A 21,787-nucleotide genomic window follows, 5' to 3' on the forward strand; every position below is an offset into this window, starting at 1 on the left:
TTTATAAAAGAAAATATCCAAATGGCCAATAAGCAATGAAAAGTTTCTCTGCCTCCTTGATCATAGGAAATCCAAATAAAAGCTACAATCAGATACTACAATATATGTATTTTAGCCAGAAGGACTAAAAAAGAAAAAGACCCAAGTATTGGCAAGACTTTGAATAGTAGAAATTCTCATGTGGGAGCAAAAGTTGAAATTATCCCTTTGAAAAACTATTTGATGATGTTTACTGAATGCAGGCATGCACTGTGATCCAACAATTTCACTCTTTGGCATTGACCCTGCAAAAGTTTTTGGCATTGACCCTGTATGTGGCAGCCCTGGCTGGTTGGCTCAGCAGTAGAGCATCGGCCCAACGTGTGGAAATCCTGGGTTTGATTCCTGATCAGGTCACACGGGAGAAACGCCCATCTGCTTCTCCACCCCTCCCCCTCTCCTTCCTCTGTCTCTCTCATCCCCTCCTGCAGCCAAGGCTCCATTGGAGCAAAGTTGGCCCTGGCGCTGAGGATGGCTCCATGGCCTCCTCCTCAGGTGCTAGAATGGCTCTGGCCGTAGCAGAGCAACACCCCAGATGGGCAGAGCATTGCCCTCTGGTGGGCATGCCGGGTGGATCCCGGTTGGGCACATGTGGGAGTCCAGTCTGACTGCCTCCCCGCTTCTAACTTCGGAAAATACAAAAAAAAAAAAAAAAAAAAAAAGCCTTTATGTGGCTTTAAGATATGTATAAGAATGTTCCAGCAGCATTACTTGTGATAGCCCCAAAGTGGAAACGATTCATTGTTCCATCATATGGATAAATAAATTGTGGTATATTTGTACAATGGGATACTATAGAATGATGATGACGAAGGAACCATGGCTATAAAAGGCTAACAAAATCTTGTGAGCAAAATGTTAAGTGAATAAAGCTAGACCCAATAGAATACATGTATGCAATGCCACTGATATAAAGTTCAAACCATACAAGCTAAGTCAAGATTCTGGTTACCAGAGGGGTATGTGACCACACAATGCAAATATTGATGTTGTGGTTTAGAGTTGTGCCTGAAACCTGTATAATTTTATCAACCAATGTCACCCCAATAAACTCAATTAAAAAGAAAAGATTCTGGTTCCCTTGGGGGTGATGACGGGGAGGGAGCACAGAGGCCTCTGTGGCCTGGCAGTGACCTAATTCTTGAGGGGGCAGTGGTTGTGCAGGTGTGTTAACTTTGAGCATTTATCAAACTGTGCATTTTTGTATGTGTGTTCCACTTAAATAATGTGTTTATTTTAAAAACCTGGGTGCCAGTCTTAACTGCCACTACCTCCTGAGTGCCTCAAGCAAGTAACCTTTCTCCAGAGTCACTTTTCTGTAAACTGGTGGCTTGGATTAGATAGTGGTTTACAAATCTGTCATAACCACAGATCCGTCTCTTCAAACAAAATCTTACCTGAAATCTAAGCTTATGAAACAGATTAAGTGAGTTGTGATGAAACTGGGGATGAAATCAGCACGGGCGATTCAGACAGCTGTCTGGCCAGGGCTCTGGAAGCAGTGGGAGCACCCTGACTGCAGAAGTGGGGCCTCCGGCCTCGGGGCAGCCTCCCAGGGCCTGGCCAGCTGAGAAGGCCTGTGGCTCTGGGTAGGGCTTGAGCGTCACAGAGCTCTTTCAGCACTTAATTGTTCCGTAATGACTCCTTTTATGACATATTTCTTAGCTCTACAATAAACTCTAACAGGGGAGAGTTTGACTGATTTGATTGGTTTTCTTCCTAGTGGATGGAACAAAAATTCACAATCTACCTGATAATTGAAATTTAGTCATTTACATCTTAGTATGAATTCCTCTTACCAGATTCTCCTCGCCACACACACACCGCACACATAATAAAGTTCAATAAAATGGAGTTAATGGGAAGTTTCTGAGGCAGGGATGGAGTGGGATTGTTTTAGGAGCATGGAAAACTGTGAGACTGAGCTTTGGGTGCCCGGAAGGATGGATGTGAGAGTAGGTGCTGGGGGTCAGGGGGCGGCTGGTGTGAAGACCAGTTACTGGAGGGACCAAGTTACCCAATGAAATTCTCAAGACTGCAGAATGATGTGGTTTCAGCCTTGGTCAGATGGGGAATTTAAGGAATCTAAAGTCAGTGATTCCCAGACTGTGGGGAGAGCCAGGTTCACTTAGATCCCAGTTTACCTTTGGTCCAATTGCTTTAGGCCTGTCTGTGAACTTGAGGGTACACACTGACTTGTACAGCCATTATTAGTTCCTTCATTCATCCACTTAAACATTTACGGTGTACCTACTCTGGTCTGGGGATGCTGCTAGTCACCACCTTGAAATCATTGGGAAATCGTCTCTAGTCCCAGTTTCCTCTTCCCTACCTAGGATAACGTCTATGAAAGACCTCCGTCAGCTCCACACTCAGTGTCCTATGGCGAGTTGTTTAATCTCTGCGATTGCTTGCTTATCTCTAGAATAGCAATAGTACCTATCTGGTTGGGTAATTATTAAAGATTAGAGATTATCTGTTTAAAGTACCTAATACTGAGCCTGGTATATTCTGTAAGAGGTAGCTGTTATGAATTTATCGGCTAAGAATAAAAATGGTACACTTGAGTTCTATTTTTTTAAAGGCCTCATATATTTATTACTGATCCAATGTACTAGAGCAGAAACATATTAACATAAAATCATTCTTCCAATAATTTCTCAGTGAAACACACCAAACTGTCCAGATAGTAGTGATCTTTTCAGTGACGGGTAAAATGCACGCAACCCAGATACAGCACAAGTGTATGAGCCATTCGTGTGCGATACTTTATAGACCCAGCTCGGTTCTTCTCCAATGTCTCCTCTTGGAATTGTTCCTGATTTTATTACCGCTTTGTATCTGAATCCACTGGGGAATGGGCCAATTTTGCTTTTGTTTCTTGGCCAAGACCCTCTGGATCATGAAAGTTTTGTGAGAAGACATGGTGAGAAGAGTCAACTGCACGCACCGTGATAGCAGAGAAAAAGAGATCTTCAGTTCTACTATTTCCTGTTTTACCATTGGAAAAGAGAAAGGTAACGAGGAGTTAAGTTCTTGGTCCAAGGCCACACAGCTGGTAAGTGGTGACATGGATTTGAACCAGACAGTTTGGTTTCCATGGGGGAGAGTAGTAGATAAAGGGGAAACAGGCAAAAGCTTGAACTTGCTTGGCACTACCTTGCTTTTGGGCTATTTATTTAACTCTCTTACATTTTGCTTAAAGCTTTCTGATCGTTTATCAGCCAACAGTTTGTTCCCTTCTATGCTGAAATGCCACGTCAATGTCGATGTAAGAAACATCCAAATCTGTAGGGAATTTTTATAAGAATTTGAGCCAAGTTGACAACATACTCTGGGGAGCAAGATCTCAGGTGCTCCGTGGAGTAGCAGTTTTGCAGCTTCTTTTATGCATTTGAAATTAAGGAGTGAGGATTATGTGGAGGTGGGAACAAGCAAGGCAATGGATAGTTAACAAAATTATGTGCTTACTTGAGGGTGGTTACAGCTTATTTCAAAGATGTATTAACCTAGATGCACAAAAACAATGAACAGGGCTTTGCTCAAGGCAAAGATAAACTCTACTAAGGGTGCCTGGGGCATGACTGCCTACCACGACTTGGCCAGTTAGAAACTTATGATCTGATCACCCTGTGAAGTTACTTTCCATAACTCCTTTTATCATCCACAGTGCAGATAGGCCAGAGCTCCAGAAACGCTGCCAGTGTGGCATCAGATATATGAGGGGTGAGACCAGGTAAGATGGGCAAGTGTGAGAGTAGTCTCTACATCATGAACAAGAGGAGGGTGTAGGAAGGAAAAGCAGCAGATGGGAGTCCAGTGCACAAGTGGGGCAGCTTGGATCCCAATGCTGCTCCCAGGAGAAGCAGAGCCTCCTGAATTACAGGCTGACCCTTTCCTCAGGATCTCCATGGGCCAGCTCTCCATGCCAAGTTCTGTTTCACTCTAAAATCCAGTGGGACCAGCAGAGCTGCAAGCTTCTGTCTGGGCGCCTACAAATGGACATGCAGCATGCCCTTGGGCCTCCTTTAGGTTCTGCCAGACCAGGTTGTATATGGAGCCTTGGTTGCAGGGCCAGTGTGAGCCAGTGGAGGAGGGAGCTGAGACCGCCTCATACTTTCACTGTCTCAGCTGAATGAGGCCCAAGTGTGGGTGAAGTTTGTTGTCCAGGCCAGGGGCCAGGGCCAGGAGGGCAGAGGGCTTAGTCTCTGCCAGACAGTGCAGTTCTTCACCAGTGCCCCACGGCCCCCGCTTGCTCCACAGCAGGGTCAGCCAGAGTGGCTGTTTGTCCCCATGGACCATCTTGTTCTCAGGCTCAGAAAGTGGACATGGCTGTGGAAGATGGCAGCGGAGAAAGTGGACATGGCTGAGCCCTGCAGTGTCTGGAACACCAGAGCCGTGAATGTACACAGGTAGGCACACAGGCATCGAAACTTATCCCCAGGTGACTTAGTTCTTACACGTCACACCTGCTGCTCTCACCTGGGACTTGCAGTCTCTGATAGGTGCAGGGACTGGGTGGGGTAAACAAGGTTTCAGGGGACTTTTTCATCCTATAGTAGCAGGCAGAGGGAATGTTTTCTGGAAACTACCTAGTAGTTTAATATACTAAAAGTTTATCCAGCCTTCCTTCAGAAGGTCAACCCAGTTCTTCCTTCTCAAAAACAAAACAAAACAAACAAAAAAATGTTTCAAGGCTGCCAAATGGTTTGTTGCTGCCAGCCAGAAAAAAGGCTGCAGGTGCAACAGAAACACCAATTCCAAGGGGCTCACTTATTCTAGACTCTTGATTTTTTTTGTTCAAAGATCTTTCCAAACCCCTCCAGATTCCACAACAATTTGGTTTATTAATAGTTTCCCATGAATATATCTTGTTTCCTCAACAAGATATAAAATATTTGTAGTCAGGCGCCATATATATAATATTTATGTATTCCCATAGGCCCAGCTTGTGGCTAGCCCTGTGGCTAGGTGTGGTGAAAATCAGTTGGAATCCTTATTGGCTAAACACTGGAATCGCTTGGGAAGCTTAAAAAAAATTGCAAAACCTAAGCCCCACCCAGCAGTTCTGATTTCATTGCTCTAGGATGGGGTATACACATTGGGTACAGTTGGCGCTTGAACAACATGGATTAGAACTATATGGGTCCAATTATAGGTCCAAAAATACAATAAATATATTTTTTCTTTATGATTTTCTTAACATTTTATTCTCTCTAGTTTAATTTATTGAAAAAATACTGTACATAACATATACAACATACTGTATTTCCCCATATCTAAGACTCTCCCATGTATAAGATGCATCTTAATTTTGGAGCCCAAAATTTGAAAAAAAGTGTATTACATAAAGTTATTGAACTCAAGTTTTATTCATCATAAAATTCATACAACTCCTCATCTGTGCAAAAAAGCGGGAAATGCAAATAAAAAATCTACAACCACTGTATAAGACGCACCCAGTTTTTGGACCCCAAATTTTTCGGAAAAAGGTGCGTCTTATACATGGGGGGGAACATTGCACAATATATGATTTAATTCACTGTATGTTATTAGTAAGGATTCTAGTGGACAGTAGGCTATTATTAGTAAATTTAAAATTTTTTAAAATTGATTTTAGAGATAGCAAGGAAGGGAGAGAGGAAAACATCGTTTTCTTGGTTCCATTTATTTACGTATTCATTGGTTGATTCTTGTATGCTTCCTGAGTGGGGATCGAACCTGCAATCTTGGCATATGGGGACAATGTTCTAACCAACTGAGCTACTCGCTAAGGCAGTAGTTAAGTTTTTGAGGAATCAAAAGTTATACATGCAGTTTTAACTGCATGGGAGTTGGTGTCCTTAACTCCCACCTGATCAAGTTGCAACTGAATTTTCTAAAAGTTTTCTGATAATTCTTGTTTGTCACTGATTTTGGAAACCAGTAACCTATATTATGGTTTCGGTTAAATACTCATATTTGTGTGTTGACTCTTTTTCCTCCCTCTAGATAACCTCACATACCAACCTGGGATCTCAACTTATTGAAATCTATTATAAAATATAAAAAATCTATTTTAAATAACCAGGAGGCCAGGTTTTTGCTTTACATGAGGAGTCTGGTGGAACAAATTCTTAGCTGAACAGATTATGTGCCAGCTGGCATCCTGGTGAATCTTGTATCTGCCCAGATGCCTTCCAGTTTCTCCCATACACCCTCATTTGGCCCTGATTGTTTTTGGAAACAACAGCTGGGTTAACCTGTAACCCATTTACAGAGCATCCCCTGATGGGCTGTTTTTGCAAGTGACTCAATGCATCTACTTTATACTGCCGATTAGCGCCCAGTGGTCAATATGTCTGACCTGGGTCCAAGTTCTGGGGTGCACACTGTTGGGAACCTATGGTCTCTGTTTACTACATAATACATGTGTGATAGCCAATTTGGAGTCATCATTGTAGACAAAACCCTCCAAATTGTACTCCCAGAGTTAGTTCATGATGTGATAGGGGCCAAGGCGTTCTGTTCTCTATTTCATATAGAAAGGGCTAGAACTGGTCCATGTATTCTTCCAACAAAGGTACTTCATCTCTGAGACAACACACAGGGACCTGTCAGTTATGGAATCTTTTAGAAGAAAGCTCCTTTTAGTGTGATGTCAATACACCTGGACACATTGCAGGAAGGGATAGAATTCCCCCATCTAGGTGCAGCCTTGCTCTCTCCCTGGCTGACCCAAAGCTAAGCTGCTGGGACCCAGGAATTTCTTCTTTTGGTGCCCTTCCTCCAACATCCAATGAGGGACTCCTGAGTTTTCTGGCACAATTACCACCTCATCCCCCCAAAAAAGAAGGACTCAGAAAATACCCTCTTTTATACTTATTAGTTGTTAATTGGCTAGTTACATGTTTACTGTATCTTTTTTTTTTTTTTTTTGTATTTTTCTGAAGCTGGAAAGGGGGAGGCAGTCAGACAGACTCTGCATGCACTGGACCGGGATCCACCCTGCACGCCCACCAGGGGGCGATGCTCTGCCCCTCCGGGGCATCGCTCTGTCGCGACCAGAGCCACTCTAGCGCCTGGGGCAGAGGCCATGGAGCCATCCCCAGCGCCCGGGGCCAACTTTGCTCCAATGGAGCCTTGGCTGCGGGAGGGGAAGAGAGAGACAGAGAGGAAGGAGAGGAGGAGGGGTAGAGAAGCAGATGGGCGCCTCTCCTGTGTGCACTGGCCGGGAATTGAACCCCGGACTTCCGCATGCCAGGCCCACGCTCTACCACCGAGCCAACCGGCCAGGGCTGTTTACTGTATCTTATCGTTTGGGTAAAGTGATATTTAACCAAAATTTGCATTGGAGGTCAAACTGAGAAGTGACAGCCTCCTTCATCCACCAGGCAGACATTTCAGGACCTGAAAATAGGTGAGAAGGAGAAGTGAAGGGTGCTGACCTCAGACTCACTGGCTGGGAAGTTAAACATCAGGGGACTGGGGTGAGGGGGCTCCCAGATGGCCTCTTCTTCTGGGTGACATGGGGGCTCCCCAGTGGCCCCTCCTTCACGAGGTTCCCTAGCAGAACTTCTCTACTCTAGATGTGCCAGTCTTCCTCTTTTCTTGTCCCTTTTAACTAGATTCATATGTATGATCCTTAAAAATGGTTTTATTTTATGAGGCCATTGGGGAATAATGGTGAGTAGCATGGTTAATCTGAATTTTGTGATCTAACACATCTGGATTAGAATCCCTTATACCTTGACCTCTCACTTAGAAAAAGAAAAAATAGAAAAAAAGTTATTGTTGGCACTTTTTGACATTTAGGTTTCATGTTTTGAAAATGGTAATTTTTAATTGCCTTAATGCTAAATTTTATATATATATATATAATTAAGTGACAGGTGGGGAGGCAAAGAAACAGACCCCACATGCCCCGGACTGGAATCCTCTAAGCAAGCCCCCTACCAGGCAATGCTCTGCCCATCTGGGGGCGCTATTCTGTTGCTCAGCAACTAAGCTATATTAGCACCTGACGCAAAGCCATGGAGCCATCCTCAGCACCCGGGCCAACTCGCTTGAACCATTCAAGCCATGGCTGCAGGAGGGGGGAAGAGAGAGAAAGGAAAGGGAGGGGTAGAGAAGCAGATGTTTGCTTCTCCTGTGTGCCCTGAATAGGAATCGAACCCGGAACCTACACATGCAGCAACAGCAAAAAAGCACCTATTATATTCTAAGGCCAACACCTGCTGAACATTATTACAACGAGACCAGTGGATTGCCAACTTGACATGGGGCCACTTGCCCCCACTTGTCCCCATTAGACAGGTCCTTTGGCCTTCCCCCTATTCAAACTGGAATAATGGGTCTTGAGGATCCCCCCCTCTCTCAGCTGTCTTTATCATATAATCTTGCAACTATGAAACCTGAATGCCAGCCATTTTCTTGTCCACTGATGGGGCTGGCGGCTTCTCCTGCCTTCTCAGCAACTGGAAGCTCTGTTCTGGCTTAAGCTGCTGCCAAAGCTCTAACAGGACTCTATGAGACCTGCTACCTAATTTATTTTTATCTGCCCCAGCCACAATCAAGTATACCCACATCTATGTTAGTATAAATTTACAGGCTTGTTTCTTCTGTTAGTTTGGGGGGGCAGCACAGGCAGCAGCCCACATAGCCTATGACACCGTGCTGCCCCATCTCCCCCAAATTGTCCACCATCTGTGTAACAGTATTGATGGGCTGCCCCACATAGGGGCTCAAGGTAACATTAGTGACCCAAAAATGGCTGATAGGACATTACAGAAAATAATATCCCTCATCCCTGCTGTAAATACTTTCTCATCTGGCCCATAGGACCTCAGGTTGAAAGCAGCATTCTTCATAGCTAGTTCCTGGAGGACCTGCTGCAGCTCAGTATATGACTGCCACTGACTCATTGCCCCCAGCAAGTCTCCATTATTCCGCCAGATGGTATGAATGGCAGCCATCACCCATTCTAATAGGGTATGGTTTCCTGAGTTGTCCTGGCAGTTCTGAAGATGATGGCTTAAGGAGGAGTGCATGGTAATGGTGGCTAATTTCTCTATCTCTGTTCCAGAGAGCGTGATGCCATCCACTCTGTCCCATAACTGCAACAACCAAGGTGCCAGGGACTCAGTGGGTTTGTGCCTGAATTTCACCCCTAACTCCACCAACTCTGTGTGGATGGAGGGCCAGATCACAGGGTGCTCTACTACTTGTGGAGGGGCTTGTGCCTGCCCCTGAGGTACGTACTTTTGTCTTCTGACTTTTATCTTTTGGTGACCACTGGCTAGGTTCTGAGTCTGCTGACAACAGTTTCAACCCAAACCTTCTCCTCCTTCTTCAGCGACCACTTTGGCTCTGTAGCTGCCAGTCTTGGCCTGAAACTGAAACCGGAGCTCTTGAACCTGCAGCTGTGTCTCTAACACCTACTTGTGCCAGTGTTCTGCTTCTAGGGCAAACTGGAGTTCTCAAACATGGGTGGACTCTCACACAGAGCGTTCAGTTTCTTCTTGCAGGGCTGTAATAAACACCCAGCCCACTGCCCCCAACAGGGTAGCCACAGGGAACCACATACTCAAGAACAATATACACTCCTCTATCCCCCCATCCAACAGTACCGATCTTACCCAAATCCTGCCCACTACACCTAATGTAATGCTGTGTCTGAGGCCAGGCAGATTTACATTGGATTCAGGTAGGTGGTAGAGGAGTTGTGGTTCTGGAAAGCGTTGGCCCATTCCCGTTTTATAGATTCTTATAACGGCAAACAAGCAAACAGGCAGGGGAAAACCACATCTCACAGCAGCAGGTGAATGAACAGCAAAACAGCCCCTCACAGTGGTGGGCAAGCCATCCGCCAAATCCGCCCTCAGTGAAAGAGCCGTAGCCTTACTCAGGCTTTGCACACGTGGCTCACGCACTAATCATGCAAAGTGCAGGTGAGCAAACCTAACACAGCTGTTTTCCCTACACTGATTAAAACATTAAATATTGAAACAAAACTATTTCTTTTGGAAGGTGAAGCTTCAGATCACACTTTTGTGACCCCCTGAGGTTTCAATGATCCCTAGATAGGGAGTACTGGGATAGATGTCAAACTTCTGGTCTGGAGTTTTGATTTGACTGAGAGGTATCATAATAATCTCCAAGTGTCCCAAGATATGAATGGAAAGAAACTGTAGCACAGTTCACATTGCAATGAAAGCAGGTTGCACTTTAAGGGGCTTCACAAAGGAATGTCTCACCCAATTCATGGCTCCAAGCCCCTTGTCTACCCAAGTTCATTAAATGTGTGACTAAATACAAGACCAGCAGCTTTATATCCAGATTCACTTAATTTTCAGATCTAGACTTTACAACTTTACAGCAGAAAAGGACCGTTGAGATCAGAGATCATTCCAGACTTGATGTGTAGAGAAGTGTCCTGCTCAAAGTCATAAAGTTGGTAAGCTGGGTCATCAGGTTGGTGAGTTGGGACTGGCAATCAGGCCCCCACAGAATCCCAAGGTCCCCCATCTTCAGGGCTAGCCAGAGACCACTAGTTTGATTGCCAGCTGTTGTGGGAACCTTTACAAAGTTTTTGACCACTGCACATGTAGCTGTTGCTGGGAATTCTAATGGGGGAGGCAGTTGCTATTTTTCTATCTCAGCGTTGTTTGTTGCGGGACAGTAAAGTTAGAAAAGTTACCTCCCTGTGTCTTCTAGCAAGCAATTTGGTTTCTGCTCATGGGAACAACACAACACAAGTCATTTTTGTCTGTATTTGTAAGTGGTTATAATTTTATCTAATAATCTTGTTCTCATCTCACATCTAGTTCTTTAGCTATTCCTCACAGAGCATGGCTTCCACAAGGTTTGAGCATCCAGATTTTCTTTCTTGTGAGGAATATGAGTTTGTTAGCATTCCCTTAAAAGGTGTCACCCAGAACTGAACATAGAACCACAGTGTGGTCTTAACACTGGTGATGACAAAACACCCACTAATTTGAATGTTATGCATGAATACAGCCGAGCTGTGGTAGGTTTTTCCATATCTAGTTAGCAATGCTTTCTAAAACCTGAACTAAAACAAATATTTTTCCATGATTGGGCACTATTCTAGACTGTTTTCCCATGGGAGAAGAAAGAAGAATGAGGGGGAACAGAGAAGGAAAAGAATGCCAGTTTTGATGTGTCAACCCCGGAGTTGCACCACTCCACAGCCTTGCATGCACCACACTGTGTAAGCAGGCTTTGCAACATAGTGCCCGTTCCCCACTTTCTCAACCCTGGGCTCTGTCAGCGCAGCACCGTGGGGCACTTCCTGCACTCAGCAGATAGTGGTTCGGTTGTCAGTTTCTTTTTTCACCAAGGTCCTGGGGCAGGCACCTCAGTAGTTTCGCCCTGTGTGTGTAGTGGGGTGAGGTCATCCATCTGTTGAGGAAATGAAGGGATAGAGACCAGATCCCAAAACAGTCAAGATGAGAGAATGTGTGTTCGGACATCTCAATTACCCAACTTGGGGAAGGCCCGGATCATTTCAAAATGCTAATTTTCATATATTTGTTGATTGCTTCAAAGTGTTTCCAAAGGTACTTCTATTCATATCAAAGTTAGTCGTTATGGCCCTGGCTGGTGGCTCAGGGGATAGAGCGTTGGCCCAGTGTATAGACATCCCAGTCAGGGCACACAACAGAAGTGACCATATGCTCCTCTTCCCCTTGTCTCTCTCTTTTCCGCCCACATTCAGTGGCTCAATGGGTTTGAGCATGGCCCGGGTGCTGAGGATAGCTCAGGTGGTCTGAGCATGTCAGCCACAAGCACTGAGGATAGCTCGGTACTCAAGCAGCAGCCCCAGGTGGCGTTGCCGGGTGGATCAGGGTCAGGGCTTATGTAGGAGTCTGTTTCTCTATCTCCCCTCCTCTCACTTAAAAAATAATAATTATTATTTGGTCCTTATTATCACCTTCTGAGGTAGGCAGGGCAGCTATTATCCTCATTTTTCATATGAACCAATTGATCATAACAATGAGTGACTATCTGTCCCCTCTGAACCCTGTGGTCCCTGAAGCAGTATGGACTTCCCTCTCATGATGTGAGCCATGCTGGTTCATTGCAGATATAATCATTCTTCATCAAACAAATATATATTGAACACTTCCTATGTGCCTGACATTATAGTAGGTTCTGGTGATACAAAGATGAAAAGCAGTGCTGTTTTGAGTCGCTTCTAGTTTAGTAATTACTGTCAAGTTTATACTAATATTTTACTGAGGACAATAGAATCATTGTAGAAGTAGACATAATGCTTACAGAACATCTAGATGGTTTACCAGCTGATGAGGCAACTAAGATCTAGAAAGGGAAGTTCTTCTACTTGGTATAGACAAGATCAGTTGTAGGGTCCAAGCTCCTAGCTCCCAACCCAAAGCCCCTTCTACACACTGTACTATTTTGTCCATGTTCCCTACCACAGTGAACAAGCTTTGGAGTTCAGATATGACTAGTTCTCAGTAGTTGAAAATCTAAACCTACATTATCCATAAGTTCATTAGAATTGCTTTCTGCTAGTCATTTGGAGTATCTGCCTCATTTCGATATTTACCATAGGCTTAATGATCACTCAGCCTAAACTTCTCTCTAGAACTCGAGTCTCCTAACATCATGAAGCAGATTCACTCTTTTGGTTGGCTTTGCTCTGTGCTGTTTACGCTGTTTTAAAGTACAGGAGTGGGCTTCTTAGCCTGAGCGGTGCATGTTTTAATGGGAACTTGCTAGCTGTTTACAAATGCTTGAGGGCTGGAAGAGGACACAGGCAGGGTTGATTACAGGAAGATACATTTGGCTCAGTGTAAGAAATGTCTGTCTGGCTAGTAGCACTAAGAATAAAATGAAGGTGCTTTATTAGCGCGGTAGGTAGTGCGTCAGAAGGATAACAATAGAATGAACCTTCTTCTCTAACCCTACCTTACCCACTCAGCCATGTCTAACCTGCAAGTCTAGAAATATCATTCAGATGGATAGCTAAAAACTGAAGTTCTGCTGTGAAGGAAAACTGGAGAGTGGCTATTAGAAAATGTGGTGGTAAATTTTTTGAGTTAACCTGACTGGGCCAAATGTTGGCCAGTAAAACATTATTTCAGGGTGTGTCTGTGAGGATATTTCTGAAAGAGATTAGCACTTGATTCGGTGGACTAAGAAAAAGCAGATGGTTTTCCCCAAGGTGGTGGTCATGATCCTATCCATTGAAGGCCTGAATAGAACAAACAGGCAGTGAGTATGCTGTCTCTGGTTAAGCTGAGTGTGGGGAAAACAGTTGTGGTTAGGCTTGCTCACTGGTTTCCCTGCTGCACTTGGCTCGCGGGTTTTCCTGCCACAAGCACTTTGCACAATTAGTGTGTGAGCATGTGGCAGAAAGCCACGTGTGTGTCTCCAGAAAAGCTATGAGTGCTTTCCCTCGCCTCCCAGATCGCTTTCCCGCCACCGGGAGGTGAGGTTCCCTGACTCCCTCAGAGGCCACCATGACGAGCAGTTTTCCTGACCCCTTGTCCTTACCTGTGTAAAACGTTTTTTCTTTGCTTATTTGCTCACCCATCTCTGGGAGCCTTTAATAAATGAGAATAACCCAACAATTGCAGGCTCCGCAGTTCCTCTACTGCCCGCTCAAATTCAGTGTGAACCAGCCTGGCCTCGACTACCAGCATTACACTGAGACATCCATCTCCTCCTGTCCTTGGGCATCAGAGCTTCTGGGTCTCAGACTCAGATCAGGACTTAGACCAGCAGCCCCTACATCTCAGGCCTTCAGACTCAGATTGCAACACACCGCCACTTTCTTGGTTCTCCAGGTGCCGACAGCAGATGTGGGACCACTTGAGCTCCGTAACTGCATGAGCCAATTATAATAAGTCTCCTCTTAGCGTATATACATACACATATGTTTCCCTGGAGAACCCTGACTAATACAGGAAGAAGTGAAGACTCCCAAGTACGTAATTGATTTCAGAGTTGGATGGAGTGGGAGAGAAGCAGGAATCAGGGAAAACTTCTGTTTTCTAGCTTAGATGCCACTACCTGGTTTGAGTTCAGGGAGAGACAGTAAGTAGTTCTATAGAAATCTGAAGTCTTGATTTGCATAGAGCTCCTGGCTACCAAATAGTGAGCATACTACATGCCAGGTTCTGTGCTATGTGGTTTTCACAGGAAACCCCTGTTTTATAGGTAGGCACTGTCCCCATTTTATCTTGGGCAAAGCCACTCTGGTGTAGTGGTCAAACCCACACTCAGGGTAGACACAGCAGTGAAGGGGAAGAAGGTCCCCTCCTGATTTGGCAGATCATCCGTTCTACTGCTCATTGACATTAGTTTCACCTGCCTCCTCTCTCCTAGGAAGTCTTCAGCTAGGAGTGTGGCTCCTACGGACTGCACCGCCCCGGGGCTCAAGGACATGGCAGGGTATGGAAAACCTGGGGAGGCCTGCGTTTTGTGAGAATGCGTTATTAACAATACAAAGTTGAGATTTATCTAACAATTTGAATGATACTGGAGATGCAGGAGTATTTCTTCTTTTTCTTCTTTCCCTTTACTAATAAATGAGGACATCTTACAACCTTTCAAGTACACAAAAAATCCAAGAGCTCCTCCACATCTTTTTTTTTTCTATTTCAAAGGCTGATTCAGGCCCTGGCTGGTTGGTTCAGCAGTAGAGCATGAGCCTCACCTGGTAGGGGGCTTGTCGGGGGGATCCCAGTCAGAGTACATGAGGGAGTCTGTCTGTCTCTGCCTCTCCACCTTTCACTTAATAATAATAATAATAATAGAAAAAGAATCAACCAGTGAATGACTAAGTGGAACAATAAATTGATGTTTCTCTCTCTCTCTTTCCCATCCACTCTCTCTCAAATCAATAAATAAAATTAAAAAGGAATGAGAGAAAGAAAAAGACCAGCCTTGGCTGGATAGGTCAGTTGGTTGGAGCATTGTCCCAAAGCACTGAGGTTGTCATTTCACTCTCCAGTTAGGGCACATACAGAAACAGATTGATGTTCCTGTCTCTCTCTCTTTTGTACTCTTTTGCTAAAATCACTTAAAAAACATTTATTAAAAAAAAAGACCAGGTTGGGGTAATGTACACATATTAGAATAAAAGTAAGGAACTATGATAGAGAATAGAAATGTTAGGTAAGGCAAGAATATGCCACATGCAGGCTCGGGATAAATCCATATTGGGACAGTAAGAAAAGTCTGCCCGTAAATGGGGACAGATCAACCGAGAATTTCATATCCATCTAATTGTTCTTTATCTCTGCTGACTTGAAGAGAACACATGGAACTAAAGGTCAAGGTCTCTCATTTCTTTGTACGTTCAACAAGTATTCACTGTGAGCCGGTGTACCAGGGGCTATAAGTCAAGTAAGATGTGGTCATCGTCAGAATTATGAATTCAGTTTTGAATTTCATAGTGTCTTTTTATATGTCTCTTTCTCTCTTTCTCTCTCTTACCTACACACTCCTACCTTTTTTCTTTAGAGCTAATGAAGCTGAGACACAGAAATATTAACTTAGTTGCCTCGGACCATATAGCTAATAAGCCAAGGAATCAGAGGTGGATTAAGGTCGGTTGAGGCCTTGGGCACTGAAGAAAATATTGGGCCTCTTAAAAAAAGAGAGACAGGAAAAATAAAAATACATGTTAACCATAATTTTAAGTAAATTAAAAATATTATATACTATTAATGTTAAAATTGCACATATAAAACCAAACATGGTATCATTAGAAAAAAGTGTAAGGTTGGGATTTTGCAGGGCCTTTCAGATGTAGGGCCCAGGGTACACGCCTGGTGCGCCCACCATTATATCGGCCTCTGCAAGAAATAACACAAGATATTCAACCAGCCTGGTATCCCTTCAAGTTTCTTGCAATTAAGTTACTTTCCAACTAGAATGCTCAGTGTTCCTCCCAACACCAATGCCCAAATCAAAAGTGTTCATTCAATGGTTTCAATGACAATCTATAAATTACTCAGTATTTGGTTAAAATGTGGGAATAAAACCAATCTTAAGAAACTAGTACAAAGATTAAGAACTAAACACTTTGAAATGACTCTGCAATGAAAAGCCCTACTTATACAAAACAAAGAGCTAGCTTCTCAAAGATTCACAGACCTTTACGTTTCAGCAGTCATACCTGGAGAACTTTCTCCCTTATGATGCAGAAAAGGCACAGTCACCTATTACAGTAGAGCCAATTTAAAAAGAACTAAGTTTTATGAGATGAAATTGAATCAGCCTTTTATTACTATTATTATTATTAAGTGAGAGGTGGGAAGGCAGAGAGACAGACTCTGACATGTGCTCGACCAGGATTCACGCAGCAAGCCCCTTACTTGGAGATGTTCTGCCCATCTGGGGCCACTGTTCTGTGCTCAGCAATCGAGCTATTTTAGCACCTGAGGTGAGGCCATGGAGCCATCCTCAGCACCTGGAACCAACTTTGCTGGAACCATTCGAGCCATGGCTATGGGAGTGGGAGAGAGATAGAGTGAGAGAGAGAAGGGGGGGAGATGGAAAAGCAAGTGGTCGCTTCTCCTGTGTGCCCTGACCTGGAATCGAACCCATCCACACACCAGGCCGATGCTCTACCACTGAGCCAATTGGCTAGGGCCATTTGTTGATTCTTGTATGTGACCTGACTGGGGATCAAACCTGCAATCTTGGCATAATGGGATGATGTTCTAACCAACTGAGCTACCCAGCCAGGGACTCCCCCATCTGTGCTTAAAATATATGCTCTTGAGCCTACAAGCTATTTCTTTGTCAAACTCAGTGTGAAGCTCAGCACAGAACACCATGATGACAGCTATTCGATCACCCACTTCTCTTCCTTGACTGGGCCCAAGATGATTAAGATTCCAGTGTGTCTTGCAACCTCCTAGTGGTGTCTGACACACAGCTAGCCTTGTGAGCATCTAATAAATGCTAGCTACCAGAAGAAGATGACCAGAGAGCTTCTCTAGCAGTTATTCATCATTGTGCCTGGAACATCAGAGGAAAAGGCTCAGCTTTGACCTCTTGGAGTCCTCAATGCAACTCTGAATGATTTTTTCTTCCTCGTTTTGTTTAAAATATGCAAATTGGTGACAAGGACAAGACACCCATCAATATTCTCCCAAAGATCTATATAAACCTCAGAAATAAAATCATCCCCCCTCAATTAAAAACTAACTTGAACTTGATTTCATTTTTTCACAGGTGCTAGATTTGTGCAAATTCTTTTTATATGTGTCATTTGCAAGAAGTAAAGGTGTAAGAAACACCTGCAAATTTTGACCACCATTCTGACAGTTCCCTTCTCCCTCGATGGCTGGATTTACACAATCTATGCATTTTTTTTCAGGATTTGAGTAAACTAAGCTATCGCTGATATTAATTATTTTAAAAAACTTTTATTTTGCAATACAAGAAGTTACAAAATAGAACATAGAGTCCCATGAACCCATCATCTAGCTTCCTTTAAAGGTAATATTATTTGACTGGAGTAAAATATCAAAACCAGGAAACTGACATCGGTACAATACTGTTAACTAGGCTACAGAATATCTGTTGTTTTTTTAAAGCACAAATATTTTGAAGTCATTCAATAATACTTTTAAAGACAAATATTATATGTCTTGATATTGGGTGAAGGGTTTGACATGAAGTGTAAATACTTTGAAAGCAGTAGGCAGCTGTGATGCTGGATATGAAACACCAACAGGCAGTTTTAGGACCATGCTCAGGGCATGCCCTAAGAAAAGGAAAGACATGCAGGAAGTGGAGAAGCGTGGACTGGGCAGAGGGAAGTGGAAACTTGCTGGGTGGTTCAGTGGGACTTCAGTTGCACAGTTTGTGTCTGTTAATCTGGAGCCATACTGTGGCCCCAAAGAAACAGTCCTCACTCTCCCATGATATATCATGTAAGTCTACTTGAATGGAGAAAAGTGTATATGACATTTGTAGAAAAATAATGATTTTGTAATTAAGGCTTTATTTTTTAGAGCAGTTTTTGGTTCATAGCAAAACTGAGACCCCTGTCTGGTCAATGCACAGCCACCCCCAAAATCAACATCATTATTTTTAAGAATACATCTTTTTTTTTGCAGTGCTTTATTTCTTTTTTAAAAAATTCTTTTATTTCAATGTATTGTGTTTACATAGGTTCTAGTGTCCCCCTCCCCTGTGTTCCCCTCAACATCCCCTTTGCCCCCCTCCCCACAACGCCTTCCCCCATTTTTAAGGATGAACCTACACTAGAACATCATCATCACCCAGAGGTATAGTTCACATTAGGGTGACTCTTGGTGTTATGCATTCTGTGGATTTGGACAAATGCATAATGACATCTATCCACCATTATAGGACCATACAGAGTAGCTTCACTGCCCTAAAAATCCTCTATGTTCCACTCATTCACCCCTCCTTCCTCTCTAATCCCTGGTGATCACTGATCTTTATACTGTCCCCATAGTTTTGCCTTTTCCAAAGTGTCTGAGGGTTGGAATCATACAGTATGAAACCTTTTCATATTGGGTTCTTTCACTTAGTAATATGCATTTAAGGTTCCTCCATGTCTTCCCATGACTTGATGGCTCATTTCTTTTTAGCACTGAATACTACTTCATTGTCTAAATGGACCACAGTTTATCCTTTCACCTACTGAAGGGCATCTTGGTTGCTTTCACATTTTGGCGATTATGAACAAAGCTGCTATAGAGCTCATTGTGCAGGTTTTGAATCAGGTTTTCAACCTGCCCTTGTGACATTGTGTGGATGTCTGTGTCTGTGCTGTGTTCATGTATAACAGATAAACCTCAATTTTTTTGTGTGTATTTTTTCTGAAGTGAGAAGTGGGGAGGCAGAGACAGACTCCTGCATGTGCCCAACTGGGATCCACAGGGCATGCCCACCAGGGGGCGATGCTCTGCCCATCTGGGGCATTGCCTTGTTGCAACCAGAGCTATTCTAGCGCCTGAGGCAGAGGGGTTGGAGCCATCATCAGCCCCTGGGGCCAACTTTGCCCCAATGTAGCCTTGGCTGTGGGAGGGGACAAGAGGTAGAGAGGAAGGAGAGGGGGAGGGGTGGAGAAGCAAATGGGCACTTCTCCTGTGTGCCCTGACCGGGAATTGAGCTCGGGACTTCCACATGCCAGGCCGACACTCTACCATCCGATGCTCTACTGCTGAGCTAGCCAGCCGGGGCCAAGAGACATTTTTTAAAAAGTTGCTCTCCCCTGTCTTTGGATGGGTGGTGAGGTGAGGGTTTATTTTGGCCTTTTATTTGGTGTCTCACTGCACTCTCTTTGACTTAGGATGGTTCATGAGAGCAAATCATGACGCTTTGTGTCTAATTAGCAACTCTGATTGCTCACAGCCTGTCACAGCTTGTTCCTTCTATTCTGTCCCTGGGGAGGTGGGTACTAGCATGGTTTAACTGTTTCAATCTGGCTAGCTGGCACAGAATCCTGTTAATGGGCTGCTTTCTGTTGTTATTATGGCAGCATCAGGGAGCAGGGGTAAGGGTTAGGAATTGGTCAACAGAGGAAACTGGGCAGAGAGAGGTCCAGGAGAAAAACCACTTCCACCATCCGTTCTGTGCCTCTAGACCTAGGTAAAGAATTCTCCTCTGTAAGCGCCTCCACGAGGCACTGCTCACTGCACAAGAAGCTCTCTCTCTCTGTGCTTTCCTGCCAAACAGCTCAACCATTCTGGGTGAGTTGTGCTGAATCAGTGTGGTCTCCCCCCTCAGGACCCCACTGAGCACCCCCTAGGGTTAGGCTGTGTTCATCATGAGTCCTTTGGGGAAACGTGCTGTGTGGAGTAAGGGGGAAAAGTTCCTAACTGGCTGTGTTTCTTGGCCTTTGACCTAGTTCCTGGAACTCCTCTCATCTCTAAATTTCCCTTTACTCACTTAAAACATGACTGGATTACCTAGCCTTAATAGTGCCATGGGTCACAGCCTCCCCTGGTACTACTTGGGGCTGTCCTTTCTTTTAAAATATCTTTGTATTAGAGAAAATTTTACACTCTCTGTAGCCTTTTCTGAAGGAGTGAGTGTCTGATCACTCACTTTCTGTTGGGAAGCAGAAAGTTGATAAAAAGCCTTAAGCAGTTGGGTGAAGATAAAGCCATTAGCAGAATTAGGCAAAGAGTTACACAGTAAACCATAAACTCTGAACCCGGACATTCAGGTGCTGTCCGGTTTACAAAGGAAACGGTTTTGCAGTGAAGTAATTTTATCTCCCATAGGGCCTACCCTAATTTACTTGGGGGCTGCACATGAAACACCAATTCTTGCTGTCCTCTTTATTCTTATAGTTATTTTAAAATGTCAATTCATCCCTGCCCCCCACACATTCCGTTTGTTTGCCATTAGGTGGGAGGGGGATTAAGTGAACTTCCGTTTGCCTGCTCCTCCTCAGGTGTAGGAAGTGATGAGGAAGACCTCAGTCTTGGCTCAGCAGCAATGGTCGCCTAAGGGGTTACTGACACAGAGGCAGGGAAAGCACAGGCTCTTTGTGGCGAATGCGAATGTTTAAGCTGGTATCTCTGAATTATGCCTCCTGCTTCGTCGTCAGAGCTGGATCCTGGATAGACACGATATTAGGTCAGGTTCAAGATGTGCTTCCGAAGTTTTAGACCTCTCGCCCCCTAAGCTGAAACACACTACATCTGTTTTCAAACTTAAAGGCTGGAAGAATGCAGCCTCGTCCCTTTGCCCTGTTCATAAGTGTATGTAGAACAATCCAGTGGTAAAGGAGCAGGCATGCAGGTACACTGGGTCTTCCCGGGGAGGCAAGTGTGCAGGTAGCTAGGGGTGCTGCCGCTGTCACACACACAGCCCCTTCGTGACTCCAGGGAAACCTGGGCAGCAACTATTCCCGGAGGCTCAGGCTCTGGCTCGCAAATGCTTTTCTTTCTGGATCAGAGCATTCTACTTCAAGGGTAGAGTGGACTCTTTTGAGGTGTTATAGGGTGTCATGTCTGGCATTTGCTCCCATTGCAGAAACACCTGTCCAATGCAATGCACTTAGGTTTCTCAACAGTTGCCAAGTGCCCAAACCCGACAGTCAGCAAAGCTATTAGAGGGACAGCAGGGACTCCGGGGAGGGCTGGGCGTTAAGAGGAGAAGGCGGGGAGATCGAGGGCCCCAGCCTGGTGGGAGTCATTCAATGCTCCAGTCCCCTGGGCGGGTTGGAGTGCAGAGCAAAGGGGAAGCCCCAGTGGGGCGGGGCAGGAGCAGTTGTGCTGGCCGCAGCTGTGCTTGGCTGCAGGGGAGCCGGCTCCCTCTCAGCGGAGCCATGCGGGACGTGAGCTACGTGTGGCAGCCTCTGTTCAGACTATTCCACTGCAGGGTGGGTTCCAGGGAGCGCCGCCTACTTTCTTGCAATCACAGCGCAGCGTGAGGTATGCACCTATGCAAGGCGGTGCAGTGTTTCCGTGCTGATGCATGGCGCACATTCATGTAATGCCATCCGGCAGGACATGCTAAAAGCACCCCAGATCTTCACAGGCAGCCAGTGGCCTGACTGCACGATTGTCGCACGTTGTGGGCTGGTGCAAAACTGCGAGCACCGGGCAGGCAGAAAGTACACAACACACAGAAAGCACACACACACACACACACACACACACACACACACACACACACATACTGGCGAGGAAGAGATGCAGTTGAATTGTGCCTGATAAATGTCATGAATTTTATTTTAGGGTTTTGCATAATGAAGGTGCCGCCCTCTCCC

At 44.7% G+C, this 21,787-nt stretch overlaps 1 protein-coding gene across 1 annotated transcript; it reads right to left on the reverse strand.

The window, feature by feature from the left end:
* Positions 1-2,808: 2,808 nt before the first annotated feature.
* Positions 2,809-2,964, reverse strand: LOC136338534 (large ribosomal subunit protein eL39-like). The gene has a single exon (XM_066280998.1). The coding sequence runs from the start codon at positions 2,962-2,964 to the stop codon at positions 2,809-2,811; it is 156 nt and encodes a 51-aa protein (XP_066137095.1).
* Between the last annotated feature and the right edge of the window lie 18,823 nt (positions 2,965-21,787).

Source organism: Saccopteryx bilineata, chromosome 5 (assembly GCF_036850765.1).
Source record: "Saccopteryx bilineata isolate mSacBil1 chromosome 5, mSacBil1_pri_phased_curated, whole genome shotgun sequence".
NCBI lineage: Eukaryota > Metazoa > Chordata > Mammalia > Chiroptera > Emballonuridae > Saccopteryx > Saccopteryx bilineata.

Excerpts from the sequence above, each read along its gene's own strand:
- LOC136338534 (XM_066280998.1), bottom strand. The coding sequence starts at position 2,964 with ATGTCTTCTCACAAAACTTTCATGATCCAGAGGGTCTTGGCCAAGAAA.